At 40.6% G+C, this 27,152-nt stretch overlaps 2 protein-coding genes across 5 annotated transcripts in view; one reads left to right on the top strand and one right to left on the bottom strand.

Moving 5' to 3' along the window:
• The window catches only part of SLC9A2 (solute carrier family 9 member A2), a 33,931-nt gene extending 23,300 nt beyond the window's left edge, over positions 1-10,631 (top strand). The window contains exons 8-12 of the mRNA XM_061459618.1: positions 2,242-2,403; positions 3,011-3,107; positions 4,006-4,137; positions 6,019-6,109; positions 8,160-10,631. Of these exons, the coding sequence (XP_061315602.1) occupies positions 2,242-2,403; positions 3,011-3,107; positions 4,006-4,137; positions 6,019-6,109; positions 8,160-8,530 (853 nt within the window). The 3' untranslated portion in view covers positions 8,531-10,631. The remainder of the gene's footprint in view (positions 1-2,241; positions 2,404-3,010; positions 3,108-4,005; positions 4,138-6,018; positions 6,110-8,159) is intronic.
• Positions 10,632-14,550: 3,919 nt separating this feature from the next.
• MFSD9 (major facilitator superfamily domain containing 9) lies at positions 14,551-26,831 on the bottom strand. Of its 4 annotated transcripts, none has more exons than XM_061459614.1 (6): positions 26,627-26,831; positions 24,339-24,426; positions 22,556-22,599; positions 20,885-21,014; positions 18,911-19,120; positions 14,551-18,399 (listed from the first exon to the last, which is right to left on the bottom strand). In XM_061459614.1, exons 1-6 carry the CDS (start codon positions 26,795-26,797, stop codon positions 17,609-17,611), a joined length of 1,434 nt encoding a protein of 477 aa, XP_061315598.1. In that variant the 5' UTR covers positions 26,798-26,831; the 3' UTR covers positions 14,551-17,608. The 4 variants fall into 4 exon arrangements, with proteins under 4 accessions (XP_061315598.1, XP_061315601.1, XP_061315599.1 ...); XM_061459617.1 differs by lacking the exon at positions 26,627-26,831 and adding an exon at positions 26,279-26,508; XM_061459615.1 differs by lacking the exon at positions 26,627-26,831 and adding an exon at positions 25,687-26,018.
• Between the last annotated feature and the right edge of the window lie 321 nt (positions 26,832-27,152).

Genomic DNA, 27,152 nt, shown 5'->3' with positions numbered 1-27,152 from the left:
CATTTTGTTCTTGAAAGTGGATGGTTGTTTTTAGAACATGTGGGTTACAAAGGGAAAGCAGCAAAACAATGTCCTTTACTAAACCACAAGCAAGTAGAACAAAGTCTCCGTTTGGGAAGAAAGGCAGCCCTCTGATCCCAGGGTGAAGTATGGTACCTCTTGAGGATGTGTGTCCTTTCCCTTTTTCTGACTGTTTAAGAGCATTTCCTGTATTTCTGTGAAGCCTTTCATCCCATCCAGCTTTCCTCCTGCAAATTGTATGTCTTTGCAGTGTTAAGTGAGGGGTTAGTTTCCTGTTTGATGGGAAACATGCAAAAGCTTTGGGACTTTCTCTAGGAAGATGTGGAAGAACCACACCAAGCTGTGTGGTTCGGTTGATACGCTGGAGGGAAGGAATGCCATCCAGAGGGACCTGGACACGCTTGTGAGGTGGGCTGATGCCAACCTCATGAAGTTTAACCATGCCAAGTGCAAGGTCCTACACTTGGGTCGAAGCAATCCCAGGCACAGCTACAGGTTGGGCAGGGAAGAGATTCAGAGCAGCCCTGTGGAGAAGGACTTGGGGGTGTTGGTTGATGAGAAAATGAACATGGGCCAGCAGCGTGCGCTTGCAGCCCAGAAAGCCAACCGTATCCTGGGCTGCATCAAAAGGAGCGTGACCAGCAGGTCAAAGGAGGTGATCCTGCCCCTCTACTCTGCTCTTGTGAGACCTCACCTGGAGTATTTGTGTGCAGTTCTGGTGTCCTCAACATAAAAAGGACATGGAACTGTTGGAACAAGTCCAGAGGAGGGCCATGAGGATGATCAGGGCACTGGAGCACCTCCCGTATGAGGACAGGCTGAGAAAGCTGGGGCTGTTCAGCCTGGAGAAGAGAAGGATGCGTGGAGACCTCATAGCAGCCTTCCAGTATCTGAAGGGGGCCTATAAGGATGCTGGAGAGGTGCTCTTCATTAGAGACTGTAGTGACAGGACAAGGGGTAATGGGTTAAAACTTAAACAGGGGAAGTTCAGGTTGGATATAAGAAGGAAATTCTTTTCTGTAAGGGTGGTGAGGCACTGGAATGGGTTGCCCAGGGAGTTTGTGAATGCTCCATCCCTGGCAGTGTTCAAGGCCAGGTTGGACGAGGCCTTGGGTGATACGATTTAGCGTAAGGTGTCCCTGCCCATGGCAGGGGGGTTGGAACTAGATGATCTTCAGGTCCTTTCCAACCCTAACGATTCTATGACTCTATGATTCTAAGATAAGGCAGTAGCTGGCATGAGGTACATGAGACATGCTAATGGCAGGCAGCTCCACAGTTCTTGATGGTATTATTTAACACTTAGTAAAGAAGATTACTACTGGCAATACCTGAATTGTTCATGTTTCATTTTAGTTGCTGAATCATCATCATCATTGGTTTGGATCTAACTCCCTTTTCTCAGGAGCACACTCTTTTAACACCCAAATCCTTTAGACCCAAAGCATGGGCATTACTCACCCACCTTCTAGTCACTGCTCCAACAAGAATTAAGTGGTTTATACGCAGAGAAACAGCACCATCAGGAAGGGTGGAGAAGAACCCTCTAAAAATGACTTGAGGGCAGCACAGTGAGGACACTCCTGACAGGTGCATGACATGGGTACAACTTTTCTTTACTCAGCCTTATTCTTCTTCAGTCTGTGTGAGATCTTTAATGAACAGATTATGGAGCAAAGGTTTGTCCCACCTCTTCATGACCTTCAGACCGAAATTCAAGAATAATGTCAAAATGTCCAGAGGGCAGAATACTTTCTGACAAACAAAATCACCCTGGCTGTAATGAATGTTTTTTCTCTAAGCATCCAAGAGGGTTGCAGTTGCTTTGGGGAAAGGGAGAACTTCCAGAACAAGCTAAATTTCAAAGAAAAAGCAGCAATGCAAATTTAGACCTTCTATTTGTTATTACAGTAAATATTTAATGTTCTCTTTGTCTCCAAGAAAATGGAGAATTAAAATAATATTATCTAATAACACAGAATACCTGAAAGTTAGCTAGGGAGACTGTCCATTAATGTATTAACCAAAACACAGGTTAAGACTATCTGAAACAAAGATGAATTTGATCCTTTTTTATGTTACTTAGCTGTAGGTTGTTAATATGAACAGACGCATTCCCAGGTAAGAAAAGCCTTCACAATTGCATTAGCTACAGTATATTGGCTTTCCTTAATATGCACATAAAAATTAACCGGTTGGGTTGGTTTGCCTCACATACAGGTTTAAAAAGTTTGACAATAAATACCTACGAAGACTTCTAATCCGGGAGAACCAGCCCAAATCCAGCATTGTTTCTTTATACAAGAAGCTGGAAATCAAACATGCCATTGAGATGGCAGAGAGTGGAATGATAAGTAAGGTCCCATCTTCAGTGTCTCTCAGGTAAGTAAGCAATGCCAGCATGGCCAAGCATTTCAGCTATGTCACGTAATATATTTCACAGCCCAGTCTGTAGGCAGAATAATCAAATAATTACTTTAACTTGGGACACTTGTGTCCAAATGTCACCTGAAGATTAAGCAGATATGAAACAAGAGCATTTTGCCTGCAGCTCACACATGGAATGCTTGGTGAGCTGTGCTCTTCTGGGGTGTGTAATTTTACAAGGGCAGCTGCTCACGGGAACATTGATTTGCTGTGTTGAGCGGAGCTGGATTTGAACCAGTGCCTGCCCATCTGCTGTGAATAGCTACAAGGGAAGCCTGAGGGGCATTTTGAAAAGTACCTTATCAAATTTACAATTGAATGTAATTTTTATCAAATCTTGGAGGCTGAGTTTTGAGCCTTACCACTGACTCAAATGAGATCAAGCTTTCATTCCTAGACATGTTATGTTTTCATCTGTTCCTCAGTTGCTTTGAAATGCTGTTTCCAACTCTAACAAAGGAAATAGTTCAAATGTAGTTTTCAATCATAAAAATAAAATTCTTCCTCTCTCTCTCTCTGTCCCACTCTCCTCTATTTACCTTTTTTTTTAATCCTGCCACAGTGAATATCATGAAGGAAAGATAAAGCCACTTTCTCCTACTGAAATGGAAAATATGCGGGAAATACTAACAAAGAATCTCTACCAAATACGACATAGAGTAAGAATGAATTTTTGCATACTTAAATATCCCAATATTCTTTGAATATACTGATGACCTTCCTAACGTATCTTTGGGCTAGTACATCTGCTGTACCGTATCACAATAATTAACACTGTTACTTACTTTATTGCCTATGAATCCATATCCTTTCATACATACAGAAACATATTCATACTCTTTTATGTAAGTAGCTTACTTGATATTATACTGTTGATACACCTTAATGTTTTTGTCATATTATCTGCAATCTGCTTACATTATTTAAAGAGAATCATAGGTGCAAATTCAACCCAACACTGTCTACTTACATCAGTATTTTGGTCACTTCATGATTTGGGATTAGATTTTCCATTTGCCTCCAGTGGTGAAGTTGTTTTTATTAAGAGCAGAGGTGATGAGCTGGAAAAATAGTGAAATAAAAGCAAAAGGACATTTCACATTTATCCTCCTGGGGCTAAAGAGTTTGAATGCCTGAGCCCTTGGAAAACGTTCAAAAGTGGAGCGAGCTTCAGTTTGCTGGAGGTAAAAATGACTTCCCCCTAGGTGACTCATTGCTTTCCAAGGTGCATCCGCTACTGACATACTGAATGAGCTAGTGAGATTAGGGGGTGAACACTGTAGGAAGCCAGCTTTTTCGTATTTCTCTTTCATTATAAAGATCAGCAATTTAAAAAAAAGCAACAAACAAAAAAAGGTGCTTGTGAACGGGATGACTAAAAAAATGCTGGCGTAATTACTGTTCTTGCTCTTAATCATGTGCAGTATGATTTTGTTCACAAGGATTTATGATGCTTATTAAAACATTAAAGCAAAAAGCCTGTTTTGCACTGGGTACATAGTTCAATGCATTTGACATTATGCTTTTCAGAGTGTGACCACTGCTTTTATTTTTCAGACAATGTCATATAACCGACACAGTCTGGCTGCAGATGCAAATGAAAAGCAGGCCAAAGAAATTCTGATCCGTCGGCGGCACAGCCTCAGGGAGAGCCTGAGGAAAACGAACAGCCTGTCAAGAGAAAGACCGGTACTTGCATTTTGGTTGTTTCGTAGAAAGCAGTTCTTTATAGCTAAATGTCATGCAGAAAGAAAATCTTCTGAAATGCAGAAAAAATAAATCCTGGATTTGGAAGACAACTGCACATATAATGTCACACTTAACACTTTGAGTTGCACACATGGACTTCTTGTTGACCCCTTCAGCAAAGCTTCAGTCTTGTAGAATGTGATATGGGAGTGGTATCTGCTGACATAATTTTAAGTTTTCAGGTATCTGCTGAAAATTTTTTTCAGAGTTGCTGAACAGGCTCTCACATAGTGTACTTCTAAGGTATGGTCAGTATTCTCTATCAGTATTTTGATGAAGAGTGGATGATCAGGGTCAAAAATGACTTTCAGATACACAAAGCTACTGCTCTAAAATACAGGAAAGAGAACTTTCAATTGAGTCAGAATGAGCTTTTCACTTGAAAAATGTTATGGGCTCTTCAGTATTCATAAAATGCAGTCAGGACTTCAGGTTTTGACACAGAATAGGAAAACCCCTTCCACTTACAAGGAATGGTATTGTATGATAATATTTGGCTCTCTGATGCAGTCGTGCAGTACCTTCACTGTAAACTTCAGACCATATTTGAGTGGAGCACACTGATTCAGAAAGGAAGCTGATCCCCTAAATTGTTTTCCCATTTTGCGTATCAGAGAAATTAACCACCCTATGAATATGTATTTTCCTGTTACAGAAGTACTTAGTGACTGTTGTCCTCATTGATAGAGTTGCTCTTCAGCAGCTGAGGCTGGAATGATGTGCCTGATAGGCACTATATCTCATTTGTGATCATTATCAGGGCTATTATGGTGTCAGTTGTGACAATAAATTTATTCCTGAATTATTTTTTATCTCTGAACCACACTTACATATTTTGTCTTTGTCATACGAATAAGTTACTTACTAGGTGGAATAATGAAGAGACTCAGCAGGATTGAGACGTTTTGCGGGCAGGGAGAGAAACAGGGTATCCATCAGCTTTTTAAAATGCACAGGCTGTAACTTTAAAAGTAATTATCCTTGTGTAAATCCACCATGGAGGGAAGCAGAGCAGTCTTGAGCAGCACAACAATATCTGAAGTGGAAAAATCTCTCATGGAAAATAACTTTCAGGTTCCCATTGAATGTGCAGCAATGAATGGTGGAAGCAGAGGAGAGCTGGTAGACTGTAAAGGTTTTTAAAAATCTTTGTAAGAAAGAATGCCCTTGAGAAACTTTTGGCTTTAAAAAAAAAATGCAATCTGTCCTGGAAAGTACCTCTCATGTTCCAGGAAGTATGAGGTGTGCTCCCACAGCTTTACAGCTTAGTCTGGGGAAAACAGCGATTTTATGTCCTGAACTGGTAAATGATCATGCTGGTACCCAACTTCCCCATCAACACCAGTGTGATTAGTCAACTGTATAAAGTCATTTATATGTATAAAGTGCTTGCAGGATCAGAATACAAATTAGTGCCTGAGCTTCAGTCTCAACCTGATTTTTGCAGCTGACTAATAAGTTTCAAACTGGAACTGCATGAAGTAATGCCATGTTGGCAGCGTTTGCTTCTTTAGGAAAATTGGTACATGTAAAGTTGAGGTTAGAGAGCTTACATTTATAAACTTTGATCTCAGAGGGCATATCAATAGGCTTTTCTTTGATTAAGATGCTTGAGATTATTCAGTCTTTACCTTAGTTAGCACAGATGTCAACCAGCAATCAGTGTTAACTTGAGTGTGTAGTAAAAGATCACATATTAGCTAATCTCCAACTCTTTAGCTACATAAACCTGCTCAAGCGTTAGTCATGTACTTTAACATGCATTATGCAGCTACTTCAGTCTGCAATAGCTTAACATTTCCTATATTTCTTTCCACACAGGCTGCTGCAAATACAAAAAGATTCCTTTCACTTCCTAAAAACACTAAACTCCCAGAGAAACTACGAGTGAGAAATAAAACATCTTCCAGAGGTAATGGAAAAGTTTCCGCTGTTTTCAAATAAATACAAAATATTTTATGTGTACATGTTTTCATTCTAGTGTTAATACCTTCATAGCATATTTCTAGGTTTGGATGTTTAGCAAGGATCTTAGAACATTAGAAGCGATTGGTTCTAAACCAGGTATTTGAGTGTAGAGAAATGCCCAGCAAGCCGAGTTTTGTGGGGCTTTTCCAGTTCAAATGCTGCAGTGGTATAGTCCTCCCAGCACATCTCCTCATATGAGCAGGCAGCAGCCTGACACACTGCAGCACCAGAAACAGTGCCATGGCTCATTCTCCTTGTCTTTATCCCATAATGTCCAGATCTCCCTTCTGGATTATAGGCTTATTTGGTTTCTTTTCTCACAGGGGTCAGGGTAAAGGAGAGTGCTCTGAGAACCAAACCAGAGAGGAGAATGAGGACATGAGATCTGGTTTGTAGTTCTTATGAAGAAATTCTCAAAATGCTGTGGTGTACTACCAACATGTTATATTATTTTTTCTGCCTAAACTCACAAATGTTTTATATTGGAGTTCTTGAATTCTAATAACAACAACAAAAAAGAAAACTAAGGCAACCATTTGATGTGAAAACTTTGCCCAGTTCTATATATTACTTTTGATTACTGGTTGCATTGCCATGCACTCCTCAGGAGTGCTTCCTTTCGTGACAAGCGACCATCAAGATCTCTTGCTGGGAAGATTAAATCTCTGCACAGTCACAAAAATTTCCTGATCCCCACCCCAATATTTTCCACTTTTTCAAATTAATTGAGCAATAACCATGCTTTTGTCTGTTAATAATTACATTTTTGCTCTCCTCAATGTAGAATGCCTTTTATTCTGTAGTTATGTCTGCAGAGGTCACCTACTGTCACCAAGAATTAAAGAGGAAATGTGCCTCCAGATTATTCAATTGTCAAAAAATACATTATTTGACATATTTAGGGGGAAAAGGCCTGCAAAAACAATCTGACAAAGAACCTCCTTGATATATAATTATCTGGGTGAATGGACAATTATGTGGTGATACATTTTTTTGACCTCTTCCTCGCCTTTCTAAAAGAAATAAAATGTAGGCTACCAATGGAAGATGTTCTTTTGACAGTTGCACAGTACACAAGTCTTTGCTTTGCTATATTTAAAACATCATATCTGACTTAAGTCTAAGAATAGAACTGAGGCAGTCATAAATGATTGTTAAAATGGATATCAAATGACTGAAGTGTGCAAGTTTTGATTAAGATGTTTATCAATTTAAAATAAGTCTGTTGTGGCAAACATATACATGTGCGCATCCAGAAAGTTGTCAGCTTGGTTTACCCAATAGTGGTCATTTTAGAGCCCTAGAGCCTTTATGCCAGCTTGATGATTATGCCATCTTTCTCTTGACCGTTTTCTACCCTGCTGTGAGGGGGTGAAGGAGTGTGCTGCACTTTCAACTTGTGAGATTTGCCCTGTGGATTTTCTTTGATACAGTACATTCAGGGGTATTAAGGATGGTGTTTCCTCCCGTCTGTACACTGACCTGGGGAGATCCTTTGCTCAGTGGAATATAGACACTCCTTTTACAAATTCAGCTTTCTATATCCCCTGTACATGTTGTGCTCTGGAAAAGCCTCAGATTAGATTTCATGGTATATGAGGGTGAGAAATCTTAATTTTGTATCCTGCTTGGACATAAGCAGAGACTAGAAGCCAGGTAGCTCAGAGAGAGACATGTCCAATTTTTCCATGTCCAGAGCCAGAACTGGGGAAATGTCAACTCAAACAGGGAGGGGCACCTGGTGATTAAGGAGCAGCTGAGTAAGGGCTTTCTAAAGAGCACAGTTTTGAGGGGAAGGATATTTGTAAGTCAAATCTATCCTCTGTCCTGGCAGAGTTAACTGCCTATTACCAGTCTAATCAGAAAGCACTGTACTTAGGAAACATAGGGAATCATTCTTCTATGGCTGCTAGTGCTCAGTATACTGTTTTTCAGATATTCCTGAAAAAGTAATATTCTGCACCTAAAACTTTAATTTTGTTTTCCATTAACAGTGGGTGACAGCAGCGACTCTGAGATGGATGCTGCTACCACAGTGCTCAATCTAAGACCCAGAGCAGGGAAAATCTTGAGAGACCAGAGGCTGAGACAGCAGAGGCCACTGCCTGAGTTTAGGGTGGAGTGGAAGAATGAAGTTGACGGGAGCCAGGATGGACGAGGAGAGCAGCAGGAGCCAAGTGCCTTGCCTCAGCCATCCATTGGGTTCAGGCAGCCACTGCTGACGAGACCAAGATTTGGCACTTTGAGCAGGGAAGATCTGACTGCAGACCATGGGTCAGCAAGACCTGTGCCACCACCGCGGTTAGTTAGGCAGGCATCGCAAGGGGAGAGGCAGAGAAACAAGCCTGAGAACCAGCCATACTGAACGTGGCAAAAAGAAAACTATTGGTAATAAACCACGGATGTGTCAAATTAGGATTCTATCTGATCAGACTATGGGAGCCATTAAAAAAGAAAAAAAGCCTCAATGTGGATCTAACCACTTCCATTGGGTAAAGTCAATGCCATCAACTAAGTGAAAGGAGTACTGGAGCAACTGCAAAGCTGAAGATATAAAAACAATCATCTCTTTTATAAATAACTTACAGCAATGCTTTAATTACTTTATTTCCACTATTAAGACAGGATGGAAATGTGCCTTATCACATCATCTCTTGTGGAACCAAGTCGTGCTGTTCAGTACCCAGTTATCCACTGAAAATCATTGTTGAAAGTCTGGTGATGAATGGATTCTTAAAAAAAAAATTGTATCATTTCAGATTTTATTTATAATCAAATAATACTTGTTTTAACCAGAGCTTTATTATGAGTAACACTGAAAATGCACAATGCACCTATCGTATAGACTTCGTAAGAAGAATAAATATATTCCTGAAGTGCAGTTTGTTTGAAGAGCTGTGATGCAGCAAAAGAGGAAGAAGAGAAGGAATAAGCTGTAGGAGCAGGACTGCAAATACAGTTTATAGAAAAGAGCGGTAACAGAGACAAGACCTGAATAGCTTGAATTTTTACTTCCTGAATTTTTGGCAATATGTTACCTTTGAAAGGTACTGAGGATCACCAAAGGAAATCTGACTTTCAGTAATGTCAACAAAAGCTGAGAGCACCTAGCAGGGCACCAGAAGCCCTAAAAAGAGAAAACTCCAAGCGGATAAATAATGTACTTATTAAAAACAGCTTTTTGCACCTTAGTTTCTTGGTTGCAGTGCAAGCCCAGCAGTAGAATAGTTGCAAAGTGCTGCATGTAGACAAAGCGAGCAGTCTGTTTGAGTCAGGGACCACTGAGGCTCAAGAAAGCTCTTAAACTCATGCTTGTGATCCTGGTCAACTTGTTTTACTTTGTGTTTTCTCATCTGTAAAAGGGAAAAGATAATCTTTTCTTTGTCTGAGCTATACACTCTAAGGAACAAAAGTGTTCCATCTGATTTGTTTGTACAGAAAAGTAGCACAGTGGGGCCCTGGAATCAGTTGAAGTCACTGAGCACCTTAATAACACCCAGAAGAAACACGGACTTCTTCATCCTAGTGTAAATGACTGCCATTTGAGTGCATATGGGAAGGGAGGGTGCATTAAAATAAATGATACTTAACTGTAGCTCTCAGGAATTTGCACTTTCTGTCCCACTTAATCTGTCTTAAGTTTTGAGCTTGCTTTAGCACAGATACACATTTCAGCAGAATGCAGAAATCATTTTCATTCTATTTGTTACAAGATTGATAACTTTCATTGAAGAATGTACACTGTGAAGTCATAACTTTTCTTTTTCATTAGCACATTTCTAAATCTGTGGGCAATAAGATTCTTTTTTTTATTTAAGCTTGTTTTGAAATAACTATTAAAAATCAGAATTTCCTTTTGAAATCACAGGGTAGATTTCTTTCAAATGTTTGTGGGTGGGGTTGATGACTTAGTTTTATAATGTGGGTTTAAGACTTTCCTTTTTCTAACAGCTTTTCCAGAATATTTATTTCATATATGTATTTGAAATGTCAAACCTTCCTAAACTCTTTTATTGGCACAGGTCTTTTAGTCTTTTTCCTCTGTTCCAGCTATGGAAGTTTCTGCTGTGTGTCAAATGCGAAGTCTGAGCTGCAGAGGGATGGCTGTGTGAACCCTTGAAATCTCAGTCAAATGTTCATGGCTCTTTTCAACAAATGATTTTTATAGAAGACAATATTAATCTCCTGTAGGGAAATAAAACTGGGTTCAAACAAAGCCAACAAGCCTTAAAAACAAATTTAAATTTGTCTTGCAACAGGAAAACATGCTTTATCAGTAAAATTGTCAGTGAGTCCTCTGTCACTGCATTATCAGGATGATCTTATTTTCTGAATAAGAAAAAAACCTTGAGTTTGGATTTCAGTTTTGAAACCACATCCTCCTTGCATATCAGACTGTTTAGATGTTTTATATCAGGCCCATCTGAAATCTGACCAAATAAATAAATGTATAATGTTGTACATCAGCATTTATTTTACTCCCTCTGGAGTTTTCTCATTCATATACTGGCAATGACCAAGCAATTGGCTTATATCTGGGGAAAGCTGCCTTTTTTCAAATGGTTGTCATTTTTTATGGCAGAAGTTTAAATAACGAACGTAGGTTTCAGCAACCTTACTGCTTTGCTGGTTGTCCATTAGTACAGTGCATGCTCAGATCACTGGTACTGAAAGTGAATGTCCCATAGCACAAGCAGATCAAATTGGAGGTTGTTTTTATCAAATATGGTCATAAGTTCCTGGTGCTTCGAAACATGCTAGCACATTGTTACCTTTAAAGAGCACTTTGAGATCCACAGAATACAAGTATCAAGGCAGATATCCAGCATGGTTATGCAGTGAAGCAGAATTACAAGTCTCCTTGCAAGTGCTCTCTCCCTTCCCAACTTCTGCTCTTCCCACCTTTTTCAGGCTCTTTTCCGCTAGTGCTGGTCTAGACCCTCACCACCTCTGCGAACTGCTTTCCTGGGTGTTCTCCTTTTCAGTAGCAATGACAGCAGCAGGTGACGCAGTCTGTGTCCCAGGTCACCCTCCTCATTCAACTCTTGCTCTGGTTTGAGTCAGGGGTTTGCCTTTTCCTATCCTGCAAAAGAAAAACAAGATCAATAGCACTTTCTGATCTTTCTAAAAGCCTATCTAACTTTAGCTCTCAGAGGAGACTTCCTTTCTGTTGTATTAATGAGAGTTTGTCTGCTGAAGAATAAAATGCCAAATAAATCTGTCCTCGAGCACCATCTGATGGAGAAAGTCATGTATTGACTGGAAACGTGTTTTTCACTTTTTCCGGAAACCACATCTCCAACAGTGACAGGGAAACTTGCCAAATCCACATACAATTCTTTTTTTGTTTCCAGATGGACTCTTCAATGCACTGTGTAGTACTGAGATTTTATTGCCTTTTGAAGGAAGCACAGTGTCCAATTTTCCAGTTTTAGGTGCAGTAGGGAATATATATGTTACACTGAATTAGGGTTTTCCAAGAATTTCTTTCACCCTTCGCCTGCTAAAAGCCCTATAAATTGAAAGTTAATATAAATATACCTAAGAAAGTAGGTACAGGAAGGGCTACAGATTAGATAGACATCCAGTTATGTGTTTTAAGCAGATATTTGAAAGAGAAAATGAGAATAACTTGCCATAAAAGGCAAAATCTTAAGGGCTTTACTACTTGGTACTAAAGTATGCTGCAAACTCTACTGAAACCACAGGTGTTCAACAAAAGAAAACCATGCTGCATAGCAATTTAGAAACTTGATATTCTTCTCAACTGAAGCCACGTAGAAATCACATGGAGAAACAAAGTTTAAAATTTGGCCAAAATAACATGCATGCTGTTATGAAGGGTATGTTAGCGTCTCTGGGAGCAAACACACTGCAGCCTGCACTGCCTTTTTCAAGAGATGCCAAGTCCACCAAATCCAGGCACCAGCGGCATTGTAAGGCTGACACTGCGAGAAACGCTTCAGCTGGACACTATTTCCAAAATTGTCTAAGTTCTACCAACATCCCCTACATCCTGAAGAAAAGATGAAGTGTTTTGAAATTGGCTGGAGGAATGCTTTTTGTACTACAAGAGGTCTGATCCTATAAAGATAGGCTTGTGAATGTACATAAAGCATGGTATCTGCAATACACGGCCCCAGCCAGGCCAACAATAGATGGGAGGCTCAGGCCGGAAAACATGATGGAGAGGGTATCAAACCCAAGCGTGAGAAGGAGAAACTGCTTCAGGACGCAGTGGACAGAGGTCATGGAATACCTGATTCATGTTATGTTTAAATCTGGGAGAGATTTATTCCTCTCAGATGTTATCCCTCAATTTAGCAGTCATCCCCCCATGTTTCCATGATGGCATCTATAATAGTTTTCCACAGCTGCACAATGACTTCCAGCTCCTCCTGTTTGTTGTGTATGCTGTGTGCATTGGTGTGCATGCACTTCAGTTGGGCTATGGATCCCACCACCTTTTTATGGGGAGAAGCTCTAATTCCTATGTGACCATTCTCAGGCACTTTTGTGGTTTCTGACACATCAATAACCCTTGTGTTTTACGATGCCAGGTGGATCTCCATCCGCCACCTCCACTGGTACAGCAGTCCAAAGGGCCTCACTAGCATGTTGTCCCTCAAACATAGGTGTGGTGCCCCCAGGCTTATCTCTAGTGAGCCTGTTTTTATCCCTTTCCCCCTTTAAATCTAGTTTAAAGCTATTTCCATGAGCCCTGCAAACTCCTGTGCAAAGATCCTGTTCCCCCTTTGAGACAAGGAAGGGGTACCCCATCCTTCACCATCACCAGCAGGCCTGGTGTTGTGCAAATTGATACCCATGATCAAAAACCCCCAAATTCTGCCAGTGACACCAGGCTTGGAGCCAGGCATTGATCTGATGGCTCTTCTTGTTTCTCCCATCATCATTCCCTGCAACTGGAGGCATAGAAGAAAGCACTGCTTGTGCTCCTGATTCTTTAACCTGTTGTCCCAAGGCCACGAAGTCTTCTTGATTGCCTTCAGACTTCTTTTTGCAAGTCTTTATTGCTACCTACCTGAAAAATCCAATAATAATCTGAGGGCTGTACCAAGGTAGGAAGCTTCCTCATCTCACATTTAACCTGGGTTGCAGGGATACAGCAGACTTCCCAAAGAAGTGGATCAGTCTGAGTTTTGGGCCTTCTGTTCCCCTCAGAAGGGAGTCTCCTATGACAATGACCTATCTTTTCTTTATGGGAGCAGGGTGTAGGCTGACTTAACCTCGGTGACACCTCCACCCTAGATGAACCATTGTCCTCATTGTTTTTCAGTTCCACTTGCAGAGCCTCATACCTATTGTGCAAGGGCCCCTGGGAAGGTGGGGCAGTGAGGGAGGAGATACACCTGCTGTGCTAGGCAGGAACTTGTCACCACTGCCCCCTATCCCTTATGTCACTGTGTTCAACCAGGCAGAGAAAAGATAGGGAATCCTCCGTATCGTGTCCCGTCTGCCTGCTGGGCATGTCTCAGGGAAAGTAGAGTGTGATTCCAGTAGTCTCCCTGTCTCATTCTCCCTGATACTCCTCAACCTACTCACCTCCTCCTGCAGCTGTAAGTTCCTGTACCTGTCATGCCTCCTTGTAGGTGTGCTCACTTCTGCCATCTGATAGTTCCACAGAGCACACACCACAGCCAAGAACCTTCAGTTCCCCCCAGAGCTCTGCCCGAGCAGCTGTGTCAGCTGTGGTGGGTGCAGAGCTCAGAGGTCATGGCTTTCTGCCAGGTTGATACCACTGCTCCCTGGTAGAGCTGGCAGGGCTTCAGCTGCCACCCAAACTGCTGCTGCACCACACCTTTGCTGATTGCCCACCCTGTGGGTGGTGCTCCTGGTTGCTGGTGCTCCCTAAGGGCTTTTTCTACGGTGGGGGGGGGGGGGGGGGGGGGGGTGTGCAGCCATCATTGCCCTTAGCCCTGCCCAGGTTCCAAAGGCAAGCTAAGCTTTACTCACAATCATTTGACTCTCAAAGTTCAGGCTCTAATATACTCCTTACAAGATTAATGATCAGCTCTTTGTAAGTGTTTACAATTCTAGCAGTAACAGTACGGTTGAGTCATGGGTTTTCAAATCCCAAAGTGCCAAGATACGAAGCATCATCTACAAAGGAGTAATTCCACCTGTGGTGAAATGGGGGCTAGCAGCTCCTGAACATACGCACAGAGATTCCCATCAGCTGGAATGTGAGATATAGCATTATGGAGTGCCTGAAGTTATGAGCAAGCCAGTTAGTAAGCAATACCTGTCTTGTTTTGTTGCTCATTATATGCTCACTAGTCAACTTGTTCTCAGAAAACAAGAATGGTACTGACCTCTGCGATGGTGCTATGGTGAGGAAATTCAGAGAAAACAGGGCAAGACGCAGGACAAGAATTGGTGTGTTTATAAAGGATCTCTTCAAATGTATGCAGCATACATCAACATGAATAAACCTTACATTTGCTTAATCATTTAAAAGCAACAAAATCAGTACATATCATATGCTACCAGCTGTTTTACAGAAACAAATTATTACATTGTATTCACAGCCTCTTTAACATCAGTTGATCATAAAGGTCAGAAAAGTAGTCACTGTTAAAAAAGTGGAAATTTCCAAAGGTAAAAAGCAGAAATAACCCTAACAAGCTCAAGAAAACCAATCTGAAACTAACAGAAACAGCAAGCAAGAGAAAAACCTTTGTTTGCAGTGATTTGCAGATAGAAACTTTTTTCTTTAGTCCATATTCAGATCTGTTTTGTTAGTCTTCAGATACCACAACTGGATTCAAGGAACTGCTGAGCAATTCAATAAAACCCACTAGACTGTAGCCAAAAATAGTTGCAACTGCTTCTCCCTCAATTTAAAAGGGGAAATCACATCTCATCTCCAGGGATGTCATTTACTCATCACTCTCAGAACTTGCACAGTTATGGCAACTAAGAGGCAGCACAAGGGATCCAAACAGCCACTAGAACAGTAGTTTTAAGTATGCTGTCTCAGAACTGGCGGGTTCTCTATTTTCTCTCACTTCTTTTTCATACATTGTCAAACCACTTCTTGGTTGAATCCTTAACTCCTATGCCTTTTATGTGAAAAGCAGGCAGATTCAAATGATCATTTGAAGGAACAGCTTGAAGAAAAAAAAATAAAACACCCGCATATCATACCGACTTGTGCTGTAGATTGAACAGAGGACAGGACAACAAACAGAGACAAAATGATAGATGTGGAATGCCTTTATTTCTATTCCTTAAAAAAATTATAAGAGAAAGAAAGTAGTGCAACTTCTCTGTAACTTAGGCTTAACAAAGAAGAAATGTTTCTGCAGCACTTCAGAAATCATTCTGGCCTACAAGAAAAAACTTCTCTTCTGTAACATCAGTGGCAACATCTCCCTTAGACCAGCCTTCCATAGATTTCTTAATTTCATTATTTAATTCCATTTTTTAACTAGCTTATATGGAGAACTTTTTTCAAAAGAAAACAAAAATATCTGCAGATCATGGAAAGCACATTTTTCAGTTATGTATAAACAAAACCAGTGAGTTTTTGAAGCTTTTATAAGCAATATTCAGGCAGCTGTACATGGTACTATAAACTGAATTTTATGGTGTTTACAGAATTCAGCTTTAATCACTGCAGCAACTTAGAAGGGTAAATGTAAACCTCACATAACCAACAAGTGTAAGGAAAATTACTCAATCTTTCACATATATTATTTTTTGAGTTTTTTTTTTCCTGTCCTTCTCCTTTAGCCCCTTCTGTAGTTTCAAAACAAAAGTCCCTGACTTACAGAAAGATGGGTTTAGGTAAAAAAAAAAAAAAAAAAATTAGGAAATTTAGGGAAAGAATGTCTTGGGGCATCTACCAAGCGAGAAGAAATAAGACACTTGAAAATGCCTCACATTCATAGGGAGAAATGAAACACAGGTTATCATAATGAGGAACTCTGAGAATATGTACTAAAATCACAGCATTAATAAGGCATACTTATTATGTCAATATATACAATTAAACCAACTCAGAGTTCTAAATGTAGCCCTAAGGTTCTGCCACTGGTTTCACTGAGGTTTCAACAACAGTTTAAATAATAACATGCACTGGAAAAGGTAAAGAAAATAAAAATAAAAAAAATGCAAAACACCATCTATGACTGTTCTGAAGCAGCAACATTATTTACATGGATGCATTTAAGGACATAACTGATTTTTAAAAACAAAAAAACCCCAACAAACCAAACCCAAAATTACACATAGTTGACTTGATACTTTCATTGAGTAATAGGAGGGAAAGCATATGGAATGTTATCAGTGCAAAATACATTTTTTTTTATATTTCAAATGCAATGCAAGCAGTGGTGACTGGTAAGTAATGTGAGCTTGAACATTAAACACAGGAGAGTGCCACAACTCATTGTATAGTTCTGAGAGTAACCTCTCATTAGTTCAGTGGTGTAGACGAATGAAGACCATAATACCAACAATTATACAGTTTTTCTCTTGTCACTGAAATGTCACTTATGCTTCCAGAGATATGAGAAAATGCATTCATCCAGTTCCACAAACTACTGCTAGTTGCTTCAGTACACCTTTAATAGTCATAGCAAATTTATTCTTAAAATGAAGGAAGAAAAATTGCACAGGAAATACTAACAAATAATTGATGATAAAATTGTTCAGCAGAAGTTATTACTAAACAGAAACCACCACTTCAAGTTTCAATAAAGCTTACATTTGGTCTCATTTTCAGCCTGAATGGCCCCGTATTATTCTAAAATTATCCATTTTAGGCCTTCTAATACATAAAGTTAGCATATAACCAGCTCTGTTACCTGGGAAAGAGCAGGCATTGGCACAGTCAGATGGCCACTCCAAAGTGCCTAATCCTGCTGAGCAGCAAATTTTGTAGACAAAGTATGCTTAATAAAATCACATAAACAAGCATGCTGGTAATTAAGCCACCGTCATGGTAGACAAATGGCAGCAGACCACAGCATAAGAAATTAAGGCTAACGAGCTGTATTACAAGTTCTCCTTCTGATTAAATAATAAAAATTCTCCTCTGAGTAAATAATCGGAATCAATTTCTGTCTTCCAACAATTATCAATATAAACACTGTTCCAAATGTGAGCTACAAGCAGGATTTGTGTTATTTCATGTCATTCCTTTTTTCCCTCCAAAAAGGTTAAAAATCTGTAAAAAAAATCCCAGCCAGTACAATACAGCAACACCTGTCCCCCTCACAAGTGTTGTAGTGGTACCAGTTAGAATAACATTTGTCTAGATTTAACATTCCTGCAGCAGAAATATTTGTAAGCACTTAATGTGCCCTCTTAAAAGATCCTGTTACTATTGTACAAGTCTGGCAAGTGTTAAGCACCACCTCAGGTTGATTCACTTTGCCTCTCCTTTGAGGTACATCGACGCAATCCAAATTTGCAACTACTGATTTTTTAACTTCACATTTCCATGGCTACAGTATTTTTGTTTGTTTGCATTCATTATCAAAATAGCTGCTAAAGCTAGTCCAACCCCTAGACTTGGAGGGCCACAGGGACTGAACTCCTGAGCAATTCCAGAGAGGAGTGGGGCAAGTATACGTCCCACTGATGTCACCGACTGTCCAACACCTAGGAGCGTACCACTGGCCTCATTCCCACCAATGGTCAACTCAAGATCAATGATACAAGTACGACCTATAGTAGTTGAAAAGGCTAAGAATGTGGAAGACAAAATGACCAACCATATGCTCCGTGCTGAAGCATACAGGAGAATCAATGTGCAGGTAAGAGTGCTAGAGTGCAACAAAATTCTGTATGTATTGTGCTGATAGAGTCTTGTTATTGGTCCGAGCAGACAACCAGCCAGGACTCCAAGTGCACTGCTATAGCTCATTAGGTATCCAGCAAACAAGGGTTTCAGCCCAAATCTCTCCTCCAAGGCCAGGCTAAAATTACTGTAGTACAGCAGTATGGCAACAGACATCAGCAACCGCACTAAAAATATATCCCACAGATCAGAGCACGCAATTCCTTTAATCCTCTTCAGCACTGTTGTAACTTGGATCCATGGAGACTGGAAAAGACTGTTGCTTGCCACAGCTCCATTAGTTGCCGATTTCAAGTGCAGGTCATGATTTGCCTTTGCTGAGAAGCTGTCTGTTCCTTTTTTTCCTTGTTGACATTCCCTATTGCCAGTGTTTTCTTCACTCCAGGGTAACATCCAGACAAGACCTATACAGATCAAGAAATTAGCTGATTTTATTCAATTGCATTAATTTTACTTGGAAGACATTAGCTTGATTGTAACCATGTACTCAGTGTAAAGATCAAAGTTTAAAAATGACTTAACAGTCATTTCACTTTAAAAATTTTCAAAGATTAAGTCTAGTGCTATTCACAGTATCAGTTCAATTTTAAATGCAGTGCAAGCAAGGAAGAAATACACCAAGATGCCACACTCACAACGTATAAACAGATCTAAAGGCTAAAGCTGATTTCTGGTCTTCCTGTATCTGAATGTAAAAGTGATACATAGAATACAAAGGAGAAGCACCTGGAGGTTAACTGTTTCAAAACTGCCACCCTTCCACATAGGTTCAAATTCAAAGGGTAATACTGGTAGACAGAACATGTATGCCATATATGATAAACACACTATGAATACAAGGTATTAGAAATAGTGTAAAAACACAAAAGTGAGGAATGAAGGCACCCAAGATGCAAAATATGGCACACAACTTACCAGCATTCAGAAGGAAGATACAGGCACAGAGGAAGGATGTTTGATAAAAGCCATCTTTCAGCTCTGTCAGGTAGCCGCCAACAACAGGCCCCAGAATGAAGCCCACACTGGAGGCTGCATTGAAGCGTCCCATCACTAAAGGGCGGTCTCGCTCAGAAACCAAGTCGGAAAGGAGAGCTTTAGAGATTGAGAGTGTGTGCTTGAAGATACCTGCAATGTAATATAAACAAAATAAACATATATTGCTCAGTCCAAAAGATTAAAAATGACAGAAGCTATCTGAAATATCAGTGGTCAAAATCTACATGACTGGTATGCTAGAGTCCTGCAGCTGCCATCCTGGCTGTTCAAGGATTTGGCTTAGGTGATTTTGATCAAGGCAACCAGTTCATGCCTCTGCTCAAAGTTATGCTCCTACAGCCCTGCTGAAAGGAGAAGTAACTAAGCTGAGTGTTGAAGCACACTAGGAATACAATAGCCACTACAATAGCAACTTGTGGATGGTTAATGGTGAGGTAGGAACAGCTTGCCTGAATATGAACATAGCTCTGTACCAACTTTGCTGAGTATGAAGATTTCCAGGATTGTAACACACCAATTTCTATGGGAAACTAGTGGGTGGCAGAAGAAGGGCACAGAAGGGTAAGCAGACTGCAGGAATATTAATAATGCTATCTTTTACATTCCTTCCCTCTGACCAGGGCAATGCTATCACAGTGCTACTAGGATTTAGAAGTATTATTTCTACTAAGCAGTCAAGTATCAATTAAATAATTCATTAGCAAATTGTCTTTAAATATTAAATATTAACAGCTCCTGAATCAAAACTATGGGCCATAAAAGTGGCCTTTAGTAGATGTGTTCGAAGTAATAGCAATGCTTATTATGACAGAATATAGGCAATAGGTGTTTGATTATTTTAAGAACTCTGAAATGAACCCTGGCACAAACTGTGCTGCAAACATACACACTTTTGCAGAACATATTCTGTTGAAGCAGTGACATAAAATTTCAGCCAAATACTGTAGTGTCACTTTGAGGTATATTTTCAGCAAGAGAAGAAACAGTAATGCATATAATTCTGTTCTCTACTGCAAATGCAGGTCAAGATTTCCAGCAGTTACCTGGTATGTTGTGTACCTGTTATGACTAAACTTACAATAGCCTCTTTCAAAGTACTGCTATACTCCTCATATAATTCAGCCATTCAAGGTGGCATAAAAGTTGTGACAGTTGTTGAATATACAGTTAACCTGGTTTCAGTTGGGTAGAGTTCATTTCTTCCTAGTAGCTGGTACAGTGCTGTATTTTGGCTCTAGGATGAGAATAATGTGGATAACACATTGATGTTTTAGTTTGCACTAAGTAAAGGCCTCTTCAGCTTTTCACCCCACCTTGAGTGCCCCTCAGTGAATAGGTTGAGGAGCACAAGAAGTTAGGAGGGGGTACAGCGAGGACAGCTGACCCCAATCGCCCAAAGGGATATTCCATAACATGTGATGTCATGCTCAGGACATAAAGTAGGAAGAAAGCTGGCTAGAGACCACTGCTCATGAACTGGCTGGACATCAGTCAGCTGGTTGTGAGCAATTGTATTGTGCATGACTTGTTTTGCGTATTATTATTTTGCTTCCTTTTCAGTCCTATTAAACTGTCTTTATCTCAACCCACAAATTTTACATTCTCCCTCCTCTCCCACCCCCTCTCCCCCTGCCTGATTTTCTCCCCTATACCGCTACGTGTGTGAGTGGTGTTCTTAGCTGCCTGCTGGGTTAAACCACAACAACATTTCAAGTTACTTTCAGGAAAAGGTCACGAGAATACTTCGATTTGTGGAGATTTTTCAGTTACTAAGGTTGGTACTGCTGGGTGATGATGCTATGTAGCTATCTACATACCATGTTTTTCCTAGTAGTAATTCTCAAACTGCAACTATGGGGAATTTAAACTCCAAAATCCCATGTGTTTACTCACCTACAGGCACCCTAGAAATGGCAAACAGGAACACAGTGGTGGATGCTCCAAGAACGAAGTAACCCAGAGCACTGAGAAGAATACAAGCAAGCAGGGAATACCGTCTTCCTACTATATCACTCCAGCAGCCCTTTCACAAATCAGGAAATTAAGATTAGCTTTTTAAAACACTTAACTATGTACAGTGAACAACCAATACTTCTACATTAAACTGAGAAAAGAGATGAAAGGACTGTCAATGAAAGCTTAATAAGTTTATTACACAACATTCCTAAGTGCTTAAATTCCTGAAGTCACAAGCAGAGTTCTGTCCTGCCACCAGTGCACCTGCTGAAACTATGATTCCATTTAATGTCATGCATAGAGCTTTTTAAAAAATAATTTTCCTCTTTTAAAAGTACAGTCCTGCAATATACATCATGAAATAGCAGTAGTAAGGGCACTCTGAAAATGTTATTACAACCAACCACTAATATTTGTTTGCATCAATGGTTGCAATGTATTAGATACTTGCTGAGCATCCTAAAACGAATGATCTTAGCTATGAGGAGTTTGTCAGCTGAGTGCAGACAGGGAGGAATTATGAGAAGGGCAAACAGTAAACTTGCGTTTAACATTCTTCAGGACAAGGGGTAATGGGTTCAAACTTAAACAGGGGAAGTTTAGACTGGATATAAGGAGGAAATTCTTTCCTGTTAAGGGTGGTGAGGCACTGGAATGGGTTGCCCAGGGAAGTTGTGAAAGTTCCATCCCTGGCAGTGTTCAAGACCAGGTTGGACAAAGCCTTGGGTGAGATGGTTTAGTGTGAGGTGTCCCTGCCCATGGCAGGGGGGGTGGAACTAGATGATCTTAAGGTCCTTTCCAACCCTAACTATTCTATGATTCTTGTAAATCATCTTGATACCAAAAAGGCAACAGGTTTTTTGAGAAAGAAGGCAATGGTCTTGCAGTTCAAAAGAAAATGCCATAAGATCATAGAAGCAAATTATTACAGGTGGCATACCAAACAGTTTTTTCATGAGATGCTCAAAATCTCTTCTCTTAAAAAGGCTAGGAGGTATCAGGGCAATATTAAAGGTGCTCCTGGCTAAGGAGGGATCTAAGGGATTGATAGGTAAAGCATATATTCAGGAGGTTTAGTCTCTGCACTCTTGCTTAGATTAGGATGGAAAAAATCAACAACTAACAGAAAACAAAACCAAACAAAGCTCAAAGATATATTACATTAATTTAAATGACAAATTACAAGGCATTGCTTGTTAAGCAGGGAAAGCAAACTCTAGGTAACAAGCTCATGAACAGCTGACTTGTGAGACTGCTTTTTGGACAGGCTACCACACTGAAGGAAACTCCAGCTTTACTAGCACCAACATTGAAGAAGAACCCTGTGTGACTGCAACATACTCTGTAACGTATTTGAGACCAAATCTGGATTCTAGTTTGTGACCAAAGATCGTATTCTGTTTAGTTCTGAAAAATCTGGCAATTTCCTAGAAATGAAACAAACATGTTCCATGCAAACTAAAACCTAGATCCTTCAAGTAAAAATGCTTAGATGAACACTATAAATGTTTTCAAAACATCAAGAAATGCTATTATTAACCCCACCCCTTTTCCCTTTAAAATCCATAGAAATACCAACATGTTCAGAAATGCAGTGTTAGAACTCACCACAAATGTGCTGGAAAATAGTTGCATTATACCATAGAGAGATCCTAAAACAAGCAAGTAAAATTAACAACGTTAAAAATTTAACTTCATTTTTAAGAAAATGAAAACCACACAAAATTTTAAATGGGGCAACATGAAAGACATTCTGGAAATAATTTACTAGAATAACAGGAAGAGGGAGCAGGACAAACCAAGGGTAGAATTTAGCACATAAGCAAGGACTCTCACAGTTTAAGCTCAGACAGTAACTCAGAACCTTTCTGGGTAAGTTTGAGAGACCTGAGCATGACACAAGAATGACATGGTGGTTGCTTCCACCATGGTAAGCACATGGCACTTGCCTTGGCAGGTCAGTGGAAGTGTGATACAGTCAGTCTGCCCGGCCTTCCCGTATTTGTACTTCAGCCATTATCCTCCACACCGGAAAGGCTTTAACTGCTTGGCTTGCTTAATTGTAGCACATTTCACATCCATGAATGACCTGGGCAATACTGTCCATTGTTAAGTCCACCTCTTGATCATGAGCCCATCTGTATGTTGCATCTCTGCCTTGATGGCCTGAAGTGTCATGGGCCCACCATGGGCTAAAAATAATTCACCCTTATGTTGCCGATCTAAATTCATTTGAGCCACTTTAATCTCAGCAGCTTTATCCACCTGTTGGTTGTTCTGATGTTCCTCAGTGGCCCAACTCTTCGGTACATGAGCATCTATGTGGCATACCTTCAACACCAGGCTCTCCATCCAGGCAGTGATATCTTGCCACAGTGCAGCAGCCCAAATGGGTTTACCTCTGCGTTGCCAATTACACTGGTTCCATTGCTGCAATCACCTCCATAGGGTATTTGCTACTATACACAAGTCAGTATAAAGTACTGGCCATTTTTCTTGTTCAGCAAAGTGTAAGGCCAACTGGATGGCTTTCACCTCTGCAAAATGGCTTGACATGCCTTTTCCTTCAGGAGTTTTTGCACTTGTCATAAGGCTTACCATACAGCTACTTTCCATCTCTGATGCTTTCCCACAATACGGCAAGACCCATCAGTAAATAAGCCATACTGTTTCTCACATTTTTGATGAACTGCTGCTTAAAATAATACTCAACTCAGCACAGAACCCAAATTATTCATGAAAAGTGCTAAATTTCATTCAAAATAAAGGATGGTAATAAAAAGCTGAATAATAGAGCCCATGTCAACCACATAGCTATAAAAAATATCATTACAAACCATTAACAGGGCCATAAAATATAAACAAGAACTTCAAACAACAAAAATTATCAGTTATTTTTTAAGATAAAACTCCAAACTTTCAGAATTTACTTGTAAACACTAGTAAAGACATTAAATATTTTGCCAAAAGACAGCTGCAAGAAATTTAATCAAACAGGGAGCAATCACAGGCTTTGTAAAGCTCGGGAGAACCAGCTACAGAAGTACTGTTTGCAAAGCCTGTAAATAACAATAAAACTAAAAACAACACCTCTGGCTTATAAAGTTGCTGAGCTGTGAATTCTTGGATGCTGAAAAAGCACCTGCACAAGTACTACTGCAAGACTTGCTTGCTCTTTCCAAGACTGCTCTTTCCCAAGCACTGTCAGCATGCAAGTCTGGACAGGTCTTTGCATCTAACAAAGTATGGCAGTTTTATTGGGAAATTGGCCTTACTTTGTATTATGCTACTAGCAAGGAAGAATTATGTTACAACTTCCAATCTGCAGTAAGGCATAATTCAGGTCATATTATCTTATTCTTCAGTAAATCAGTCAAGTACTGCAACTCACCTATTATACCAGCAACTGTATGACTTGCTCCTAGAGATTTGATATGAAGGTTCATCAAAGGAACAACCATGCTCACACCAAATAAATCCTGAAAAGAAGGCAGGAAAAGTTTTCATAAATGATCACGTTTACAAAGATGATGGCAACCTGGCTTAGTAACAGTCGATATTAATAAAGTTCCATAGCAGTAGAAGATTAAAAGAATTCTTTTCATGGCCAATGTGGTACGTTCTAACTTTTAAAATGCATTCAGTATGTACTAAATTGCAAAAACACATAAAGGAGTTAAAACTATGGAAACAGCAATCTTCTTTCCCCTGTCAGATACAGTAATTTTTAAGATATATATTTAAATATTCCTTAAATATATACTAAACTTTATCTGTTTCACAAGAAAAGTACTTGGTACCAGTATTTTAAATTCAAAGTGGTTTGTAATTTCAATTGCCTACAAATAGTTTTTATTTGGGCAAAGACAGTATACTTGTAAAATCTACAGTATTTTAGCTCTCATCCACAATGGGATGAAGCTATGGTAGATCTAAACCTACCTACTGTCTTTGTGCATAATTTAAGAAATGTACTGAAAAGACAGACACATGGGGGGGGGGAAGCAAAGCTTAAGTCATAAATGTTTTGTAAGAGGAGGGCAAAGGTCACTGCCCATCCTTAGCAGTAGAAGAATCTCCTACTCCTTTTGATTTTTCAACTTTTGTTAAGCTAACCACATCAACTCAGGAGTTCTTTTGCTACTATTACCTGGCACAGTATATGGTATCCTATATCAGAGCAGAACCTTACAGACTTAGTGGAGTAAGATCACCTTTTATCAAGGACTACTTGAGCTGAAAAAGTATGAAAGCTGAAAAGGCTTTAAAGCCCATAGCCTGAATAACTGTAACAATGTGCATTGCTACGTGAATTCTCACAGGCTGTCATTAAGTACCTTTTGATGGTTGAAATTGAGGCTTACAAGGTTAGAATCATTATCAAATATATTAGCTCCAGCAAACAGAGCACACAACTTATGAAGATCTTCAATGACACAATCTTAGGTGTCCTCTACAAACCTGAAGAGAGGTTCAATGACTTTGTCCAGGTCATCAATAGAGACATCCAAGTCTCCAAATACATCCTGGCAGTATTGGACTTTTATAAGCATATAGGTAGAGCAAGACCTACTAACCAGTATCCTCTGATGGGTAGTTATTTCTCGTTTCACCTATAATGTCTTAGGTCAAATAATAAATACTCTGTATTTGCCTGGTTACAGGAAGCTTGCGTCACAGGCAACAGCTCTTCATTATGATATTTCACCATAAGGTGCACCCTCTAAAAGGATACTCACTTCTTGACTGATTTCAGTGTGTACACCAGCTCAGTGTCAGCACACTTATTACAGGATTGGTACTTAAGTTAGCTAAGAAGCAAAGCTTATCCTAAATGCACTCTTTCCTAGAATATTTGCTCCAGGACACAAATCAACTGCACTGTTTCTACGTCCCAGCCTAAAGGTAAGCTGGGCAATATATCCACATTTCACGGTGCACGGTCATACTCATTTTGTACTCATTTTCCAAGTCAAACCTTTTAGTTTTAAATTCATTAAATAACATTTTCCTGAGGCTCATGGATCACTACAAAATACAAGCCTTCTCTAAAAATCGCCCTCCTCCCCTCACCGAAAAAGCATGGACTTTTTAACTTATTTTAATTTACATCAGCCACTGGTATTTCAAGGAAACAGAACAGCTCTGACAAGCACAAGGCAAGACTTAGCTTTCAGGGTGCTAAACTACTCCGTTGTATTTACGGAACGAAAACCATATCCGTATATGAAGCTGCACGACTGTTTGCACGGGTAAGACAACACAGTAGCAACCAACTAATACCACTACCAACATTGGAACTGCAAGAAGGCGGCAGGTGAAGGGATGTACTTCAAACCCAAGCCTGATCTGGTGTGCAATGGGCCGGGGGTACCGCTACCAGCCGGGGTCCGAGGGTGCCCGCGAGATTCAGCCCGGCAAAGGCCACGGGGAGGAAAGTACGGGGGCCTATGGGGACAGTCCTCGGGCTTTGCAGCATCTCCCGAGGGGACCTCTAGGCTCCGAAACAAGCTACGGTCCCATCGCCCTTTTCCCATCTCTAACACGGCTCCTGCCACGGGGCCTGGCAGCGGGCCCTGCGAGGTGGGGATGGGAGGATTTCCCTACTCAAGCAGAGCTGCCCGAAGGAGGCCGCACCGGAAGAACACCCCCGCAGCCGCACCCCGCCTCCCCGCTTACCAGGAAGCCCACCGCGTAAAGGCACCGCACAAAGCGGCCGGACGTTGCAGCAGCAGCCGCCGCTGCCGCCGCGCTTTCCGAGGCTCCCCGGCCCCCATCCTCGTCCTCCTCCTCCTCCATCCGGCCAAATGCGGCCGCGGACCGGCGCTCCGCAGCGGCGGCGCTGGGCATGCGCAGTGTGGGGGGCGCGGCGGGTAAACATGGAGGTGATGGGGTAGGGGGGAAGTGGCAAAGTTTGGTGGTGTGGTTGTGTTAATGGACGTACTCTCCGTGTTTCCTCTTTTTCAGGCGAGGAGGAAGAATAAGGATCCTTGCCCCCTCCTCCGCTACCCTGCAGGACTTTGCCCTTCTTGGCGTTTTCTTATGTGGAGGGTTTTGCAACCTGTGTATTCAGGGCCTGGAGCTCGAAGGAAAGCAGGAAAAGCTAGATAGGGTGGAGGGCCTTTGGAATGGGAGCGTGGTAACTGTCCCATTGCACCTTTCTGTTAGTTGCTATACAAATACAACTTTTGAACCTGGGCATTGC

The sequence above is a fragment of the Pezoporus flaviventris genome, unplaced genomic scaffold (assembly GCF_033815535.1).
Source record: "Pezoporus flaviventris isolate CSIRO_AGI_PZ_B2104156 unplaced genomic scaffold, CSIRO_AGI_Pfla_v1 ptg000030l, whole genome shotgun sequence".
NCBI lineage: Eukaryota > Metazoa > Chordata > Aves > Psittaciformes > Psittacidae > Pezoporus > Pezoporus flaviventris.
The sequence above is the reverse complement of the archived record's forward strand: the minus strand, read 5'-3'. Positions and strand labels throughout refer to the sequence as shown.

Bases quoted from the DNA above. Each gene is read 5' to 3' on its own strand.
- MFSD9 (XM_061459614.1), bottom strand. From the start codon at position 26,797: ATGCCCAGCGCCGCCGCTGCGGAGCGCCGGTCCGCGGCCGCATTTGGC. The intron at 24,427-26,626 runs GTAAGCGGGGAG...CCTTCTTTTCAG, and splicing joins TTTACGCGGTGGGCTTCCTG to GATTTATTTGGTGTGAGCAT. The intron at 19,121-20,884 runs GTGAGTAAACAC...ATTACATTGCAG, and splicing joins CATTTCTAGGGTGCCTGTAG to GTATCTTCAAGCACACACTC.